The 21,470-nt window shown below is 41.5% G+C and overlaps 1 protein-coding gene across 1 annotated transcript in view; it reads right to left on the reverse strand.

Annotated features, from left to right (window-relative positions):
- Positions 1–21,470, reverse strand: part of MMP16 (matrix metallopeptidase 16) — a gene marked incomplete at both ends in the record, with an annotated part of 169,740 nt that overhangs the window by 93,082 nt on the left and 55,188 nt on the right. The window contains one exon of the mRNA XM_081322723.1: positions 1,451–1,599. Coding sequence (XP_081178849.1) covers positions 1,451–1,599 — 149 coding nt within the window. The remainder of the gene's footprint in view (positions 1–1,450; positions 1,600–21,470) is intronic.

Below are 21,470 nucleotides of genomic sequence, written 5' to 3' on the forward strand. Positions count from 1 at the left end.
GAATGGAATGAAGTAAAAGTCTGGGTTGAAGAGTGGACTGCTTGGGACTGCTTGCAAAAGGAATTTGGTTTGAATGTCATGTTTCATTTCTGCATGTTTTTTTCTGGCTTTGGCTGGCCCTCGCAACCACTGGTGTAGTGTGGGAACCCTCTGTGTCAATGGGGGAAGTGGGAACCCTGTTTTAGGCTTCCTTATTTTTCTTGTAGGGAAATGGGACTGGAGAATTACATACAGTCCTCATGGACAGTATCAAATATATTTTGCACTGTTTCAGCATAAGAGATAGAGGTTTTCTAATAATACCTGCCTGGTCCCCAATATAAACTATAGGTAAAGGTAAAGGTTCCCCCGCACATGCGTGCTAGTCGTTTCTGACTCTAGGGGCCGGTGCTCATCTCCGTTTCAAAGCTGAAGAGCCAGCGCTTGTCCGAGGACGTCTCCATGGTCATGTGGCCGGCATGACTAGATGCCAAAGGCGCACGGAACGTTGTTACCTTCCCACCATAGTGGTCCCTATTTTTCTACTTGCATTTTTACGTGCTTTCGAACACCTAGGTTGGCAGAAGCTGGGACGAGTAACAGGCGCTCACTCTGTTAGACGGCACTCGGGATTCAACCCACCAAACTGCCAACCATCTGATCGACAAGCTCAGCGTCCTAACCCACTGAGCCACCGCATCCCTATAGGGGCAGTTTATTCATTCATTTATTTATTCAGTTTCTATAGTGTCCCATATCAGTCAATGACTCCATGTGGTACAGTTGTCATCCTCAATTCTACTGCTGCTTTTGAATATCTCTATAGCAGATGTAATCTATTGACCTTAGCTAGCTGTGCATGATTGGTTATGTGGTTACTAGAATAGGGAAATCTCTTTGTGAGACCATTAGGGATGGGAGGAAATGGGGAGAAAGCCAGAGATAATTGGGTCACAGGTACTGATAGGTACTAGAAAAAAAGATTGGTTACTGAGTTTGGAATTAAGGTTTGTCCTTTTTCCCCACAACTGGTTCATTTAAAGTCTACACACAACTTCATAATTACACTCTCCGCACTCTTGATCATGATCTGGCTGGCCTCAAACGTGTCTTAACTTTGTCCTGAGCCACAAAAGGATCTGATTATTATCTCCCTATTCAGCTTCTTTTGTGAATTTTGATTTAACACTCATATCAGGATAAAAACATCATGACTGTTCAATTCCATTTTTTTATACTTTCCCCCCCTTTCTTGTAGAAACTGACTTTTATTGAGGCTTTAATTGCACGGTACAATGCTTTCTCCCCCAACCCCGGCTTGACATGATGAAAACAAGGAAGTATTCTAAGTCCAGGCGGTTCAGAACTGCCGAGATAGGATTTAGATAGCCAGCCACAGCAATGCTTCCAATTTTCCACATGTATTTCAGGAATTCCAAAAAGGAAGAGCATCATAATAAAGTTTACTTACTCGATTGTGTTTCTGTCCACTTTTCCTGTCATGTTAATGCCATAGAACTGCTGCATGGCAGCTATAGCAGATTTCATTGTCTCTGCAGTGCGCAACACTGACATTCTGGAATCAGCGGATGGAAGATAGCCGTATTTTTGTAACCACACCTACAAAAATAAGCAAAATGTGTATTAGGCAGGATTTATGGTCCAGGATTTCCTAATCATTCAACTTCTAGTTCAAACACTGAGAGAACCATTTCAAGTTTGATTAAATCCTATTACAATGAAGGAAAACTAAAAGTGCATTTAGGTGCTTTTTTCCAATAATTTACATGTACATGTGCTTAAATAATATATAGCTTATCTTCAACCTACAACAGTTCGTTTAGCAACCATTCGAAGTTACAACAGCACTGAAAAAAATGACTTATAATCATTTTTCACACTTATGACCATTGTAGCATCCCCATGGTCATGTGATTCACTTGTTAAGTGAATCATTGCATTTGCTAACTTAGTAACATGATTGTTAAGTGAATCTGGCTTCCCCATTGACTTTGCTTGTAATAAAGTTGCAAAAGGTGATCACATAACCTGGGGGCACTGCAACCATCATAAATATGAGTCAGTTGCCAACTGTCTGAATTTTGATCATGTGATGATGCACAGGGATGCTGCAATGGGCATAAGTGTGAAAAATGGTCATAGGTCACTTTTTTCAGTTCCGTTATAATTTCAAATGAGCACTAAATTAACCATTATAAGTCAAGGGCTACCTGTATTACCATTCAGCAACTCAGGCAGCTAGTACCCTTGCCATTCACCGTTAACGTGTAGGCCAGCTGAACTCTTCTCTCCCCCATTTCTGACTGCTGTAATTATCTTCTCCAAATACAACAACCTGCAAATTCCCTGGTTCTGAAGCACCTTGGAGGTAAAGCATGGCTGCTGCTATAAAGACATTGTCTTTCAAAAATGCCCCTGACAGAAGTTCTCCAGAAAACTAAAAGAGAGAGCTACTATTATGGTAGGACCACAGAAAGCCATTGGTCCTGCCTCCAGGCCTGCAGAGTCTTAGAAGAAAAGCTTTAGTAAGAAAAGATGTGATTCATTTGCTCATTTTAATCTTTTGATCAAGAATTTGCACAGAATTTGCAAATTACAGAATTGTTATACAAAGTAAGATACAAAATGCAGTTAAGAACTATCTTAATGTATTTTCCCATTTTTTTAAAATAAAAAGTAAAAATAATTTTATCCAAATATCCAAAGCGAATTGAGCCTGTTTTACTAGAGAAAGACACTAACTTAGTTAATATGCTACAAAAGAGGCACAATTCCCTTCATATAGCCTTTCAGGTAAACATTTTTAAAGGTGAAATAGAAGGACCAGTAAATTGGTAGCAGGAAAGCACATTTGACTAAGCTGCTATTGAATATTCAAGAGAGGTGCTACCGTTTTTAGTTTCTTCTGAGCCTGCATCTCAGATTCCAAACCTTGAAGACCTTCTTCAATCTTAACTTCATGTGGATGGATTCATTAGACAGGGATTTATTTTGAATAGTCTATGCTCCATGGAAATTAATGAGCCCCAGAGGAACTTATTTGGAGTTATCTGTTACTTTGGCAGGCAGGTCTTGAGCAGGAAGCTAACAGAGGCTGTTAGCAATTTTTTGAGATTGCTATCTGTAGTTTCAATTGGCAGGATTCCTGTAGTTCAGTCTAGATCATGGGTGTCAAACTGCCAGCCCATGGGCCAGATGTGTCATTGCAAAACCACGCCCACCCCATTGCCAGCAATGGAGAAGAAGTTGTGATTGGTCGCGACACGTCACGTAACATTGCAGATTTGACACCCTGGTCTAGATCATTCCCAGTAATCATTCTCATGAATCTCTATTATTGTCCCAGTTGTTTTCAGCTTCAGGTAGACTTTCAACTACTCCAGTTGTTTCTTTACTGTAACCACTGTGTTTTATATCTACCTCTTCAGAGCTAGGAAAGCTCTGGCTATGTTTACAAACCAGTCAAATTTGGGTATCACATTCCAGGTATGGCATGTGTAAGTAAAGATTATTCTCAAAGCAAATAATGAATCACATCAAACAAGCAGATGATTCTAAATTGTGAAATATTCTACTACAAATTTCCATGGAAACATCTTCTAACTATTGTGTTCAAAATTCTTTTATGGATTCTGTCTCCATGTCTCCCTTTCTTATGCCTTTCTTATCCAAATTGTGAAGTAGTGGTTCCCCAATTCAGAACAACCAGGGCTGAGATCATTCTTGGTTTGGGCAAAATGGAGCACCGTACTTAACTGAAGATTTAACTGAAGAAAATGGATGTACTGTATGTACAAGCACAAGACTCATTTATAGCTTAATGCAATGTAATTTCTCAGTATTGGCAACTGCATTGGTTCAGTAATTTTAAATGCTATCCAAATTAGCATTCAATCAAGATTTATTGCAAATTTTCAAAAACAATGTCCCATTAATATGTCATTAGGTTACAGGTTGAATGAGATTCAATGGTTGGTACCTGACATTACTAATATAATAATTGTATTTTATTCCCTAATCTGCTTTTCAGGCATTCAACAACATTGACTGATTCTTCAATAACCTTGCAAGGAATTCCTTTGGTCAGAATACAAGTCCTGAAAACCGTACCCTTACTAAAAATTTCTTGAACATAGAATAGCTATGCAGGACCACTTTACATAAATAAAATAAAATTATTTTTATATACATATATGCATATACATACACATACACAAACATACACACACATATAAACATGCATACATACATACATACATACACACACAAAAACTATATTATTTATTTTATATGCAAGCCAAGACAATTCCTCTTCATTCAATGCGGCCACACCTGGACTAGAGCATCTATTTAAGAATACACATACATATACATATAATCCCTTCATGGATTACTGCCTTGTCGTGGCGAAGGGGCTTGCGTAATTCAATGAAGCAATGAGCTATGCCGTGCAGGGCCACCCAAGACGGAAAGGTCATAGCAGAGAGTTCTGACAAAACGTGATCCACTGGAGAAGGAAATGGCAACCCACTCCAGTATCTTTGCCATGAAAACCCTATGGACAGTACCAAAAGGCAAAACGATATGACGCTGGAAGATGAGCCCCTCAGGTCGGAAGGCGTCCAATATGCTACTGGGGAAGAGCAGAGGGCTAGTACTAGTAGAGCCAGAAAGAATGAAGCGACTGGGCCAAAGCCGAAAGGACGCTCAGCTGTGGATGTGTCTGGTGGTGAAAGGAAAGTCCGATGCTGTAAAGATTTTTTCTCCATAGGAACCTGGAATGTAAGATCCATGAATCAAGGAAAGCTGGACGTGGTCAAACAAGAGATGACAAGACTGAACATCGACATCTTAGGCATCAGTGAACTAAAATGGACAGGAATGGGTGAATTTAATTCAGATGACCAGCAGGTATACTACTGCGGGCAAGAATCCCTCAGAAGAAATGGAGTAGCCTTCATAGTCAATAAAAGAGTAGGAAAAGCAATACTGGGATACAATCCTCAAAATGACAGAATGATCTCAGTTCGAATCCAAGGCAAACCATTCAATATCACAGTAGTCCAAGTCTATGCCCCAACCACCAGTGCTGAAGAGGATGAAATTGACCGGTTCTATGAAGCCCTACAGCACCTTATAGAACTAACACCAAAAAACGATGTCCTTATCATCATGGGGGATTGGAATGCTAAAGTAGGAAGCCAAAAGATAACTGGAATAACAGGCAAGTTTGGCCTTGGAGTACAAAATGAAGCAGGGCACAGGCTGATAGAATTTTGTCAAGAGAATACGATGGTCATAGCAAACACTCTTTTCCAACAACCCAAGAGACGGCTCTACACATGGACATCACCAGACGGTCAACACAGAAATCAGATTGACTATATGCTCTGCAGCCAAAGATGGAGAAGCTCTATACAGTCAGTAAAAACAAGACCAGGAGCTGACTGTGGCTCAGACTATGAGCTTCTCCTTGCAAAGTTTAGGCTTAAACTGAAGAAAGTAGGGAAAAGCACTAGGCCACTCAGGTATGAATTAAATCATATCCCTGTCGAATATACAGTAGAGGTGACAAATAGATTTAAGGAATTAGATCTGATAGACAGAGTGCCTGAAGAACTATGGACAGAGGTTCGCGACATTGTACAACAGGTAGCAACCAAAACCATCCCAAAGAAAAAGAAATGCAAGAAAGCAAAATGGCTGTCTGAGGAAGCTTTGCAAATAGCTGAGAAAAGGAGGGAAGCGAAAGGCAAGGGAGAAAAAGAAAGATACGCCCAATTGAATGCAGAATTCCAGAGAATAGCTAGAAGAGATAAGAATGCCTTCTTAAATGAACAGTGCAAAGAAATAGAAGAAAACAATAGAATAGGGAGGACCAGAGATCTTTTCAAGAAAATTGGAGAGATGAAGGGAACGTTTAATGCAAAAATGGGCATGATAAAGGACCAAAATGGCAGGGACCTAACAGAGGCAGAAGAGATTAAGAAGAGGTGGCAAAATTACACAGAAGAACTATACAAGAATGAGCTTAACGTCCCTGATAATCACAATGAGGTGGTCACTGACCTCGAGCCAGACATCCTAGAATGTGAAGTGAAGTGGGCCTTAGAAAAGCTGAGCAACAACAAAGCTAGTGGAGGTGACAGTATTCCAGCTGAGCTATTCAAAATCTTAAAAGACAATGCAGTAAAAGTGCTACACTCAATTTGCCAGCAAATTTGGAAAACTCAACAGTGGCCACAGGATTGGAAAAGATCAGTTTACATTCCAATTCCAAAAAAAGGCAATGCCAAAGAATGTTCAAACTATCGCACCATTGCACTCATTTCTCATGCTAGCAAAGTCATGCTTAAAATCCTACAAGCTAGACTTCAGCAGTATGTGGATCGAGAACTACCAGAAGTACAGGCAGGATTTCGAAGAGGCAGAGGAACTAGAGATCAAATTGCCAACATACGCTGGATCATGGAGAAAGCTAGAGAGTTCCAGAAAAACATCTACTTCTGCTTCATTGACTATGCTAAAGCCTTTGATTGTGTGGATCATAACAAACTGTGGCAAGTTCTTAAAGAGATGGGAGTACCAGACCATCTTATTTGTCTCTTGAGAAACCTATATGCGGGTCAAGAAGCAACAGTGAGAACTGGACACGGAACCACTGATTGGTTCAAAATTGGGAAAGGAGTCCGGCAAGGCTGTATACTGTCGCCCTGCCTATTTAACTTATACAAAGAGCACATCATGAGAAAGGCAGGGCTAGATGAATCAAAAGTTGGAATTAAGATTGCCGGAAGAAATATCAACAACCTAAGATACGCAGATGATACCACTCTAATGGCAGAAAGTGAAGAAGAACTAAAGAGCCTCTTGTTGCAGGTGAAGAAGGAGAGTGCAAAACTTGGGTTGAAACTTAACATTAAGAAAACCAAGATCATGGCATCTGGCCCTCTCAATTCCTGGCAAATAGATGGGGAAGAAATGGAGGTAGTGACAGATTTTATTTTCCTGGGCTCCAAGATCACTGCAGATGGGGACTGTAGCCAAGAAATTAAAAGACGCTTGCTCCTTGGGAGGAAAGCCATGGCAAATCTAGACAGCACACTAAAAAGCAGAGACATCACCCTGTCAACAAAAGTGTGTATAGTCAAGGCTATGGTCTTCCCAGTTGCAATGTATGGCTGTGAAAGTTGGACCATAAGAAAGGCTGAGCGCCAAAGAATTGAGGCCTTTGAACTATGGTGCTGGAGAAGACTCCTGCGAGTCCCTTGGACTGCAAGGCGATCAAACCGGTCAGTCCTAGAGGAGATCAATCCTGACTGCTCTTTAGAAGGCCAGATCCTGAAGCTAAAACTCAAATACTTTGGCCACCTAATGAGAAGGAAGGACTCACTGGAGAAGAGCCTAATGCTGGGAAAGATCGAGGGCAATAGAAGAAGGGGACGACAGAGAATGAGGTGGCTGGATGGAGTCACTGAAGCAGTAGGCGTGAGCTTAAATGGACTCCAGAAGATGGTAGAGGACAGGAAGGCCTGGAGGAATGTTGTCCATAGGGTCGCGATGGGTCGGACACGACTTCGCAGCTAACAACAACATACATATATACCTTTAAGAGACATGAATGAGACTAATAAGCTAATGTTTCAGGTTATATCTATCTATATTGGTACTATCAGTATCTGGAAGAAGAGCCTCCTCTACCCCATAGCACCGTTTGAGACATCTTATCCAGGGTAAGATCTGCCTCCACCCTCCTATCTTTCCATAAGAACCTGAAGACCTGGCTTTGGTAATTTGTCTGGGGAGCCAATAAGGAGCGACCACGCTGGCTCCTAGACTGATAGCACACACACACACACCTCTCCCTTCGCTCTCTGCTTCCCTACCTGCCCATCTTTTGTTCTCACGTTGTTGTGTTCACATTTTTTTTCTTTTTTATTGTTTATTCTATTGTGCCATTACTTTTCTAGTGCAATGTTTACATCTCTTTTTATTTCTCTGTTTTTACTGGTGTAAGCTGCACGTACGTGGCAAAGATTGAAATGTTTCAAGGTACAGATTAAGGAGAAAGCTTTCCCTAGTGCCAGTGACTCAGTGACCGTGAGCTTCAATGGAACAAAAATGAATGCCAAACTAAGTGGAGGAAAATGAGTTTTCGTGTAATGGAAGTTCACCACCTCTCCTTTCCTTTCCCATTCACATTTTTTTGCAAAAATTCAAAACTGCTGTAAATTAAATTGTAATCCAACTAAAAAATAAGTTTAATGAAAAATTTTACTCATTTAAAAAAATGCGATGGTAGGTATTTCCTTCATTTCTAGCTTTACTATTGAGAATAGCTGGATAGTGAATAATTAGATCAGTTTTTGCTATATGGATTTTACATCTATCTCAGAGTCATTTTTTCCTAGCAAGGGTCTCTGGGTTCTCTGGGTTGATTGACATATTTGGAATGTATATATTTGCTTGAGTGCACATGAAATGTGATATTGAAACAGTTTCCATCTTTTGCACAATGCTGCATGAAGAGTGGGGGAAAAAAACCCTATCTACTTTCTAAATCTGCTGCTTGGTACAAGCTCTATTTTGCCCCTAGCCAGAACATTTCCAGCTGTGCACTCTCAGCCAGTACTATGCTTTTTTAACAGATATCTAAAATTCAAATGAACACCACCAAGAAAACAAAACAAACTCTTAAGTGATTTTAAACAAATAATAACTATCTCATAAATTAACGGCTCACTTGCATATACAGTAGATTCAAATGCTTCATTTTCTGTTTTTCTCCCTATAAGGCAATGTTTCCCAACCTTTCACTTCCAGAATTCCACAGCCAACATGGTTATTGATGAGAATTCTGGGAATGATTCAATGAGGACCCAGATTGTTGGGGGCAATAAGCTGACTTTGTAATAATGCTGCTTGGGCCCCCCCCCCCGAAAGCCCTAATAAGCAGGCATATACATAGAATGAAGGCTATTGCTAAGCACATTGATTTGTGCTTAGATTGTAAGCCGCCCTGAGTCTTCGGAGAAGGGCGGGATATAAATGGGATTAAAAAAAAAGAATGGAAGTCCACACATCTGGAAATGGCTAAGGTTGGGAAACATTGCTTTAAGTCAGGGGTGTCAAACTGCTGGCCCGTGGGCCAGATGCATCATGCCAAAACCGTACCCAACCCATTGCTGGCAATGGAGAAAAAGTTGTGATATGTCGTGACATGTCATGTGACATTGCGAGTTTGACACCCCTGCTTTAAGTTATCTAGAAGGAACTAAAAGGTCTGTGCCACTGCTTTAAATGCATGTTTCAATCTGTTGGACATTGCATCATCCATAAATTCATACAAAGCATCTATTTGGATCATTGTGGTAAATTAAATAGCCATCAATAAGAATGGATACTTTAATCTTCCATAATGCTTTGGGCTCAGATTCTTTGGGTACTCTTGGAAATGAACTTGCCTTCTTAATGCAGCCAAAGACAGATATGGCTTATAGTGTTGTTACTGGCTACTCCAACAAACCATACACAAAACTTGATTATAAGTTTGGATGTAATTTCTTTTAATTTTATGCTTTGAAAACACCAAGTTTATAACTTAATATATGCAAAAGGCACGTTATTTCATTTTATGCTTGAATCAGATTTTATCCATCTCCCATTTGCTAAAATCAAGACTTTTTGTCACCATGTGTAATCCATTAAAAAAATATTGAATATAATGTTGAGACCCTTGTCTTTCATTTACAATAGTGAAATGGAATATTTATATTGCCATCAGCTAACAAAACTGATATATCAATTCTAATGCCATTTCCAAGTGCAAAAATGTAAACATGATTCGGCAATATAGTTAATGATGCAATATAATGTGAGGATACAGGTAACAAAAAAAAAACCTATGTGGAATATTCACCAGTGAAAAAGTCTGCATTATAGTCAGTCAGTTCCTGTTGTCCTGTGCCTGACCCATCCTAGCACTGCCTTAAGATGCAATCTAATCATGAGCAACTTTTTTCCCTAGTGGGTTCCTAAAAATGTGTTAACTGCACATTATCAAGTTCAGCAGTGACCTTAATTAATCAGTTCATAGTGCTGCCTGAAATTGACAATATCCTATTCATTTTCACAATAAAGATTTTTGCTTGCCTCCTAAACAGCTCCTGGCTCCAGCCATCAGTGCACTAGGCAAACAACTGATGCTGGTACATTTATTTCAATGTGTATTGCTATGTTATGCCCCTGTCATGGACTGATCATCATCTCCTCTGGTTGGTCTTCTGTTTTGCCACTCCCCGTCGTGGGGTTGTTGAACCAACGAGATGGTTCCGTCCTAGGTGCTTAATGGACCCTGAGAGGTTCCAGGCAGCGCTTGGGTCCCCACCTGCCTCCTTTGCTCACAGCTCGGCCGACGCCCTTGTGGAAGCCTGGGAAAAGGCAGCCACGGAAGCACTCGACCGAGTTGTACCCATGCGGCCCCTGACCTGGTGCAGATCCCAGTGGGCTCCATGGTTTTCCGTGAAGCTCTGGGAAATGAAGCGTCGGAGATGGGGCCTAGAGAGCTGTTGGAGATCCAGCCGGTCTGAATCCGACTGATTGCGACTAAGGTCCTTTACAAGGTCTTATCTCGCAGCGATGAGGATGGCAAGGTCTAATTACTTTGCTACCCTTATCACGTTCGTCTGGCCGCTCTGTTTAGGGTGACCCGCTCCCTCCTTAATCAGGAGGTAAGGGAGGAGCCCTTGCAGGGCCGTGCCAACGAGTTTAGCCAACATCTGTCGGACAAAATCGCTCGGATCCGGACCGGTTTGGACTCTGACTGGGCAGAGTCTGACGATGAGGACATGGGCAGTCTTGTTGATATTATCTGGGAGGAGTTTGATCCTGTGACTCTGGATGAAGTGGACAGGATCATGGGGAAGCTAAGCTCCACCACGTGTTTATTGGACCCGTGTCCCTCCTGGCTGGTTTATGCGGCTCGGGAGGGGACATGAGGCTGGATCCAGGCAGTGATAACTGCTTCCTTGAGTGAGGGTAGTTTTCCTGCTGCCTTGAAGGAGGCGGTGGTGAGACCTCTCCTCAAGAAGCCTGCCTTGGACCCAGCTGTATTAAACAACTTTCGTCCGGTCTCCAACCTTCGCTTTCTTGCGAAGGTTGTTGAGAGCGTGGTGGCGCATCAGCTCCCATTGTTCCTGGAGGAAGCTGATTATCTGGACCCGTACCAATCGGGTTTCAGGCCCGGGCACAGCACGGAGACAGCATTGGTCGCTCTGGTGAATGATCTCTGGCAGGCTCGGGACAGGGGTTGCTCCTCTGTCCTAGTCCTATTAGACCTCTCAGCGGCTTTTGATACCATCGACCATGGTATCTTGCTGCGGCGTCTCAGGGGGTTGGGAGTGGGAGGCACTGTTCTTCAGTGGTTCTCCTCCTATCTCCTGGGACGCTCGCAGTCGGTGTTGGCAGGGGGCAGAGGTCGGCCTCGAGGCCTCTTGTCTGTGGAGTTCCTCAGGGGTCGGTCCTCTCGCCTCTCTTGTTCAACATCTATATGAAGCCGCTGGGTGAGATCATTCATGGTTTTGGGGTTGGGTATCATCAATATGCTGATGATACCCAGCTTTTCATCTCTATCCCAAACCACCCCAGTGATGCCCTCGATGTGATGTCCCGTTGCCTGGAGGCGGTTCGGGTCTGGATGGGGAGGAACAGGCTTCAGCTCAACCCTGACAAGACTGAGTGGCTGTGCGTGCCGGCATCTCGGGAAATTCAGATTATTCCATCTCTAATCATGGGGGGTGAGATATTACCCCCCGTAGATAGGGCTCGCAACTTGGGTGTCCTCCTAGACTCACAGCTCTCTTTGGAAAATCATATAGGAGCTGTGACTAGGGGGGCCTTCGCCCAGGTTCGCCTGGTGCACCAGTTGCAGCCCTATCTGGACCGAGATGCCTTGCGCACACTCACTCATGCGCTCATGACCTCTCGTTTGGACTACTGCAATGCTCTCTACATGGGGCTGCCCTTGAGGACTACTCGGAGGCTTCAGCTGGTGCAGAATGCAGCCGCCCGAGTGGTGGTGGGGGTTTCCCGATACTCCCATGTAACACCTCTACTCCGTGAGCTGCATTGGCTTCCGGTTGCCCTCCGGGTAAGATTCAAGGTGCTGGTAATGACCTATAAAGCCCTAAATGGCATGGGTCCGGATTACTTACAGGAGCACCTGCTGCCGGCATCAACTTCCCTTCGTCCAGTGCGCTCCCACAGAGAGGGTCTCCTTAGGGTGCTGTCAGTCAAAGAGTGTCGACTGGCGGCCCCCAGGGGGAGGGCGTTCTCTGTGGGCGCACCAGACCTTTGGAACCGTTTACCAGTGGAGCTCCGGATGGCTCCCGACCTTTGCTCCTCCCGACGTGACCTAAAAACATACTTATTTGAACAAGCCGGCCTGGTCTGAAGGGTTGGGGTATTTTAATATTAACTGTATTAATTTTATTGGAATTGGGCTGTATTATTTAATTCTTTTTTAACTTTTGTACATTGTATTTTTACTGTATTTGCCCTGTACACCGCCCTGAGTCCTTTGGGAGAAGGGCAGTATAGAAATTAAATTATTATTATTATTATTATTATTATTATTATTATTATTATTATTATTATTATTATTATTATTATTATTATTATTATTATTATTATTATTATTGTATACCTTCTTACTCTCTTGTAATCCCTTTCTCTCCAATGAATATAAATGCATTAGTTCTATCCTTGCTAATTATCCCAGTTCTGGGATACGCATTCCAAAAAGCAAGGGATGAGAAAAATGGGTGTAAGATTTGCCTTTTTATGCAGCTCCCTTGTGAGTTAAGTTCTGGAAACTTCCCTTGCCTTTTGGGCTCACCCAATTCTTTGGGTCTGTATTCTTCTGATACTGTAAAGAAAAGGAAAACTGAAGTAAAATTATAGCATAGTTGCAGTGATGTAATTTTTCATTTAATAACATATCACATAAGAATCAAGTTGCTTGTTCCAATTGTATTTGTTAAATATAGTTAACAAAGGGAAGAAACAAACAAAATTTGATAGATGTCATGATTTTAAAATCATATACTCTCATAAAAGTCAACTTTTCAAGTTCTTTTGCTATTTAATACCTATCAGAAGAAAAGGAGATGTTTAAAATTAAGTGTAATTTGCAAGAAAAACATGACTGATTAGGCTGTGTCTTTTGCAGCTACTCAGAGGGCCTTGAATATACTCAAAACATCTGATCATACTGTGTTCATTAGTAACATCCTGCTTCTGACCCTGATATTCAATACACTTAAATAAACCATGATTATATAGCCTTAAACCAACATTAAACAAAATGTGGCTTAGCACTCTAGGGGAATTAATCACAAACATACTCCTTGAACTAAAAACTATATTTGTAATGAAAATCCAGTGGCAACTTTGCCTTGTGAGTGAGTGACCTTCAGTCAATTTGGAGAAAAGAAATATTATGGAGAAGACAAAATTCAGTCACCTCCTTGTCTTCTACCAATTATCCTGTTAGCCTCTCAAAGAATCAAACTCTGAAATAGTAGCGGGAAAGTAGCTTAAAAAAGTAATTTGGAAAGAGAAGCTAGGGAAGGAAGCAGAGGGAAAGAGAAGAAAGTGAATTAACACCACCACCAATTCTCTATTTCAGGTCTTTCACACAATACTTCATTACATTTTAGTTATGTCCATTTCCACATCCAAGTTAAATTAAAAATAGATCTATCTAGTGCTGCCCTAAGTCAAAATTCACTGAGGCCAAAACAGGATTTAACTAGAGCTCACTTTGTAGATTTATCAGACTAGCTGAAGATGTGGCATAGAAAGCACTTTAGAGCATAAGATCATGAACTTTGATGGCAATGCTTGAGCTGCCATTAGCTATGTCATTGCAAATATTAAGGAATAGCTTCCCATTCCATTTACTTTCATAGCGGTGTACCTGTTCAAAGCATCATCATAATTAGTTTTAGAAATGGCTGTATGTCATGCCTGAAAAACTTTGGAACCCTTTATCACAGCAGAGCAATATGCTAAAAAAGAATGTATTAAAATTCATGAGGCCTAACTGCACACTTGTTTGCATGCCCCATATCACTTCTGTTCCTGAACAACTCTGCTATTAAAAAGGACTAGAAAGAACGTAAAAACCAATAGATGTTCAGTCATGTATTTTTCATTATGTAGCATACTGAGAATGATAGAATTGAGGGGAAGAACAAACATAATTATCCACAATTCTAACAAAATCACTAATTAATGCCCAGATATTGATACATCACTAATTAATGCCCAGATATTGATACAAATAAAAATTTCAAAATAAAGACCATTTTGAGAAGAAAACAGAAAAAAGATTACAAACTGTTAAAAAAAACATAAATGTCCAGTCAAGAGCAATCATCTTATTGGTTCAGTGCTGTTGTAGGTCCAATTCCTCACAGATGTAGACCTAGTTTATTTCTACTCCACCCTGTAAGCTATACCTTTCATTCTTCTAGCATTAATTTGAGTTTGTGTGTACTAATACAATCATAGTTCACATATGCAGTTTTCTCTAATCATACAAAGCCAATCCATTTCCCTCCTGATCTGTCATGAATAGTAATTAGGATTGCCAGAGGAAGTCCATCAGTTCAACTGAAGCAATCCTGGCCTTCACCAACATCAACCATGAAACTTTCAAGAAAGAGCTGTTGCCAAAATCCGAGGGTCAAATAAAACAAATCCTAGTTTTAATCTTTAATTACATACATTATTGAACTTTGGGACACAAAACAAGAAAACCTTCCTTATTTTTAGTACGCTTGATCTATATTTTAACACTCTACAACAGGGGTCCCCAACCCCCAGTCCATGGACCAGTAACGGGCCGTGGCATGCCAGCAACCAGTCCACACAAACAAGCAAAGCCCCATCCGCAAGATGCAGGCAACACACAAAACCACGCACCCTTCAGTCCACGGAAAAACCTCTCTCCACAGAACTGGTCCCTGGTGTCCAAAAAGTTGGGGACCTCTGCTCTACAAGACCAGAAGAGGATATCTGCAAACTACACATGACTCTCAGCCCCTCTTTTCATCTATTGCAGTTCTCCAAAATTATAACTCTAAAAAAAGCAGCAAAACTATTGAATAACCTTTTCCAAAAATTTTGACAAAATAAGAAATAAAAGGAAAAGGCTGCATACACATATTTGGCTTAAATATTTTAAATCAGGGGTCCCCAACCCCCAGTCTGTGGACCGGCACTGGGCTGCAGCATGCCAGAAAAAGGTCTGCGCAAACAAGCAAAGCCCCATCTGCAGGGTGCAGGCAGTACATGAAACCACGGCCCCTCTGGTCTATGGAAAAAATTCTCTCCACGGAACTGGTCCCTGTGCCCAAAAGGTTGGGGACCTCTATCTTAAATGAACCACTTTACTTCTTACATGCCACTGTCATGCCCTTTTCAAGGAAGATCCCTGTTCAACATTTGGAACTGGGGCTTAATGAAGACATCAGTTTGAGAGAAAGTATAAAAAAATCTGCCAGGAACTGTCAACCTCTCAAATAAACTAAGCAAGAAATTCAACAAGATGAACTAATTCTACTTTCTTATAAGGCTACATTAACAGAATCCTGCAAATCAGAAAATATCAATTTCTAGTCCACTCTTTTTACCACCTGATTATTTAGGATGGAAAAGTATATTCTTCTGCCCTTTACTCAGTTCTCCCCCTTTTGTCTGATTGTTCCTTAGGGAGCCTATCTTCCGCACCTTCTAAAGTCATTCTCACATTCCATTATAGGGACAGACTTCTGATCATGACAAGTTCTTAAACATGGTTTATCCTGTGCAAATCCTTGTTTGACATGGAAAGGGAAATGGTGGAAGAAATCACTCCAGAATCAGAAGTGAGCATCCATTCCTCATCCTGACTCCTGCTATGCAAATTGTAATTTTTATAGAGGCAATGTTTCATTGACATTGGCCAGCATCTGTGTTATGATACAGATGACCTAAAATATTACAAAGAGAAATAGGATAATTTGACCAAAGAATATTTGACCCTTAACTCTTGTTTTAAAGATGGAAATTGCTGTCTTATCTATCTGCTTCAACAGTTAAACAATTTATAGTCTGATCAACAACCCACTGAAGTCCAAATACTTAATTTTAAATTAATTTAATCCCATTGTGACACAACAATGGAAATTCAATTACCTTAGGTTAACTGAGAAGTGAAGCAGGTTGCTAGTTATTTTATCTATGGTTGCAGTATGATCGTGAATCTTGTTTCAGTGTGCCCCCTTAGGTATATGTGAAATTCACATGAGTAAAAGCAATCTCTAACAGATATAGATTTTCAGAATCAAGGTTCTTTTGAAATGTATTCTTGAAAGGTTTGCATCTTAATAACCCCACAGTCATGATGGAAAGTTTTACATTTTAAATGCTTTTAAATAGTGAAATAAATCAAAATCTAAATGAATTCTATGTTGATTGATGAAATGTTTTGAGTACATAAGGTAAGAGCAAGGTACAGAAATCTTTTATAGCAACATCATATTTTGAAATTTCAGAATTTGGGACACACATGCTTTAAAAAAAAACAAATTCCCATGTCAGATGTACAGAAGATCTAGTTCATACTGTTAAAAGTTAAGAAAAAGAAAACAGGTACATTATATGGGGAAAACACAATACAACAAATCTTTTTGGAGCAACTTATTTTATTAGTCTTGCCATTTCAATTAAATCTATCAAACTAGCTTGAAGATGTTGTTATCACCCAATACCTAGACTCACATATATTAAAATGAAAACAGCTGAATGGATTTTCTGAACTCAGTCATACAAATACCATTGCAAACCAAATTTTAGCATGTTGAGTCCACAATGTTTAACAGCCTTTGTCTCTATACTTCTTTTTCACATCCTATACACTTCGATTCACAGAGAACAATTAAGACATTGTATTGAGCCATGGTCTGCTTTGAGAAATAAACTGCTACTTACACAATTGAGTTTACACAATTCACTAGATAATACCAAACAGATATTAAACAAATATATATCATATGCTCCATCTATCTATCTATCTATCTATCTATCTATCTATCTATCTATCTATCTATCTATCTATTTATCTATCTGTCATATACATGTATTGTATACATACGTATGTAAAATAGAAACACTTCCCATGTTTCTATCATCTCTTGGAAAAATGGCAACAGCCATCAACTGAAACAGGACCTGCACACTCATAAAATCATCTTGCAGATAAAATAATTTTGGAGAAAACGACAGAGAGAAACAAGTCTCATGATATTCTGGCATCATGATATTTTGTGATGAACCAAAATTTCTGGAGATTGAAAAGGTTATTGGTCTTTAAAGCCAGTATTTGTGACTTTAAATGTATCTTTATGTCTGTTATTAGTTCTTCAGAGTCATGCAGTATTGCTGTGACAGGCAGTAAAACTATCAGATAATTCAAGTTATTCTTTTAGAAGCAAACTATTTCAGCGAACACTGTTTTGTCAATGCTGTATAGTAAACACTATTATTTTCCTGCAACTAATCTTTGAAAACTGCTTTCATTTTCATCGTGTCCTGATTGTCTTTCGCTGCCATGCTTGCAAACCCTGAAGACTGTGTCTTACATGGCTGAATATCAAAACAAGAATATTAATATTACTAGAAGGGCCCATGTTCGGTGGATAAATGAACAGCCCACACAAAATCTTAAAAATGATGCTGACTATACAGTATATATTCATAATACTTCAGCTTGGAATTAAATTCAAACCAAAACATCTTATCATCTATATTAGAAATTTCTACTGACTTCCAAATGAGGAGAAGTTTAAATCCAGTGGTGGGATTCAGCCAGTTTGCACTGCTTCGGCAGAACAGATAGCTAATTTTTTGTTGACCAGGCCCAGAACGGACTTCTGGAAGCGGCATCCACACAGAGAACCGGTTGTTCACATATTTGAATCCCACCGCTGTTTAAACCTGATGCTCAAGGAAGACAGAAAAGTACCATATAAATTTAATTTGATTGAAAATAACATTAAGGCCATTTCACAAATGTTTTTGTTTCATGAAAACAGTCTCAACGAAAAAGGGACAATTTCAATATTTAATAAAAATGTACCACACTAGAAAGTGTATGTGTGCGTGTGCATACCTAAATATGGTGTTGTGGATCTTCTCATATAAAAATAAGAGGTAGCAATGTTCAGAAAGACTAGAAATTTGTCCTTTTCCAGCAAATGTTCAGCATACTGGTTATGTTTTGACCTAAGTTCTTCATTCTTACAAATATATTTATTTGGCTTAAAGGTTTCTCTGGCTCTCTTTTAGTAGCTTGCTAAGGAAATTCTAGTTTGGTGTAGTGGTTTTAAGGCCTCAGGTTAGAAACTGGGAGATTGTGAGTTCTAATTCCACCTGAGCCACAAAGCCAGCTGAACTCTCTGCCCCAGGAAGAAGGCAATGTCAAACCATTTCTTAAAAACCCTGCCAAGAAAACTACAGAGATTGTGGGGTCCTTGGTGCTCTCTGAGTTTGGCAGTGTCATCTCTGATAATGTTACCTAATTTGCTAATGAAACATCCACAAGAAAATATATGTAATGTATTGGGATTTTACTTGAACTGTTTCACGTGTCTGTTTGAATGCTGCTTAAGGTTGTTCAATTGGTGTGTCTGTGTAGCGGTCACTGACTAACCAGACTTACTATATCCAAGAAAATCATTGGATGATTTGTGGTGGGAATGGGTTCCTTTAAACCTATTGGCCGCCGCCTAGTGGCCAACCATATAAGTAGCTGCACAGAAGCCTCTGTTTCAGTTCTGTTCCTGTTTGCCTCAATAAAGCAATGTTCCTGTTTGCAACCTCTCGTCTCGCTTATTGCCTCCAAAGAACCAGCTACACAACACTGGCGATGAAGGTGGGATGCTGCTTCTTCGAAAGAGCTGAAAGTCACTAGGGGGTGAGGCCAGCATAGCACCTGGAAGGGACTGCGTTCCCTGCTCTCGGTCAGCCTAGCAAGCCACACTAGCGACCACCCGCCCTGCAGTCCAGTCCCAGGGCCTATGAAGAAGAAGCAGCAAGATGCAATGCAAGGCCCAAGCCACGAAGACTTCACACCATGTCGAAGGTCAGAAAGCTCGAAGAATTCGACATCACTCACCCAGAGACATGGTTGTCCTACATTTCAAGAATAGAGACTACCTCTATGCAAACCAAGTCGCCAAAGATGGCCTGAAGCCTGCAACACTTCTCTGTGTCTGCGGGCCTGCAACGTTTGACACCGCGGAGAACTTAGTTGCACCGGTGCAGCTGGAGTCCATTACTTATGCAGACCTGAAGAAACGGCTCGGCGATCATTTGCAACCGAAGCTGTCGGTTACATCGTGGAGGCATGTCTTCAAACAACGAGTACAACAACCCGGCGAGACGGCCACAGAATTTATTGTGGCATTGAGACAAGCCTCGCACCTGTGCTAATTTTCGGACATGGAAGAAAGGCCTCATGACCGACTCATCTGTGGACTCAGGAGCAGAGAGTTACAACAAAAACTTTTCACAAAAGAGACTCTCTCGCTCTAAGAAGCTTTAAAAATGCTCATGGCGGATGAAGCCACCGTAGGGCCATGAAGGTGTTGCAGCCCGCCAGAAGCACTCCTCACAAGGAAGCTGTCTACCATGAGGACACCGAGCATCAAGAAGATGTCAAATCTGACCACAAAGTCAACAAGATTCAACGGCACCACGACAAGAAACTGAAGCCCCCTTACAAGGCAGTTCCCTTTCTTTGGTGTTTGGGCTGTGGCGGCTGCCACCAACAAGTGGACTGCTGGTTTTGGACAGTCATGTGTCAGGCCTGCAGAAAATCCAGCCACATTGGAGCCATCTGTAGAGGTCGCCAGAAGGACCGCCAATTGGACGATCCAATCAGGAGAGGTACCAGGGCCCTAGGACAGCATAGAGTAGGGTTGTGCTCCAGTCGCCAGAGCATTTGCTGTACTGGAGCTCACCGCCCCCTTAAACCAAAACTTCAGCTTCACGTTGCACTGCAAGGCGTTCCTTGCCTGATGGAACTGGACACTGGTTCAGCTGTATCCATTATTTCCCTGGAGACTTTCCGGTTCTTGTGCAACCGCAGCAAGAGATGGGCCAAGCTTAGGCCATCCGACATCATTCTAACTGACTTCCAAAATTCCCAAGTAGCCATCAAAGGCAAGGCCACCTTGGCCGTCAAATTCAAAGGGTTTTTGGGGCCCCTATATGTGATTGTAGTTGAGGGCCAGAGAACGAGCTTAATAGGGCTTGATTGGTTTGATGCACTGGGCATTCAAGTAACCGGGATCCACCGAACACAAGCAGCGAACTTGGCACCAGTATGTGAGGAATTCGCAGATGTTTTTGACACAAGCCTGGGAGAGTACAAGGGCCCTCCGATAGCCTTTAATCTTGATCCTGCCATAACGCCTATTAGGATCAAGCCCCCATAGAGTGCCATTTTCACTAAAACACAAAATCGATTCAGAGATGGACAAGCTAGTCAGTCAGGGCTTACTACAGCCCATAGATGAGGGTGAATGGGAAACTCCCATTGTCATGCCACTTAAGGCCAATGAGGAGGTCAGGATTTGCACTGATTACAAGTGCACCATTAACCAGGGCACTACAGCAGCACACATACCCAGTGCCAGTCATTAGCCACATTTTGGCATCGCTGCAAGGGGGTACCGTGTTTGCTAAGTTAGATTTGGCACAGGCCTATCAGCAGTTACCTGTGGATAAGGCCACAGTGTCCGCACAAACAATTGTGACACACAGGGGCTTTTAAAGTCAAACACCTTCAATTAGGGGTTAGCGTTGCCCCAGGCATCTTCCAGGGAATTATGGAGCGTATGCTCAAGGGCATTCCAGGGGTCTGCCCCTACTTTGACAATGTGCTCATCACTGGTGAGTCCACTGAGGTGCTTGCAAGGAGGCTCAAAGCCGTCCTTCAACGGTTCCTCACAGTGGGACTCAAACTGAAAAGGGACAAGTGTAAAATTGGGGTCCCTTCCACTGATTTCTGCCTCAAATACTGTCCCCTATAATGTTAAGATGCTCCATTTTCATGTCAGTCTACAGCTACAGGCTGGTTCACTTACCCGGCAAAGACATGGGCCACGCAGACGGCCTTAGCTGGTTGCCATTGTCACATGTGTAGCCAGCTCCAGCTCCAGCAGCTCACATCTTCTCAATTCAGGATTTGCCTGAGTTTCCCCTCCATGCTGGGGATGTAGCTGCAGAAACTGCCGCAGACAAGGTTTTAAGTAGAGTGTTGTCTTGGATTCACACCGGGTGGCTTGAAAATAGCCCCAGACCAGAGTTCCAGAGCTATTTCACGCGTAGACATGAGCTTTCAGCTCACAAAGGCTGCA

This window comes from Vipera berus (assembly GCF_964194415.1).
Source record: "Vipera berus genome assembly, chromosome: 3".
NCBI classification, from domain to species: Eukaryota; Metazoa; Chordata; class Lepidosauria; order Squamata; family Viperidae; genus Vipera; species Vipera berus.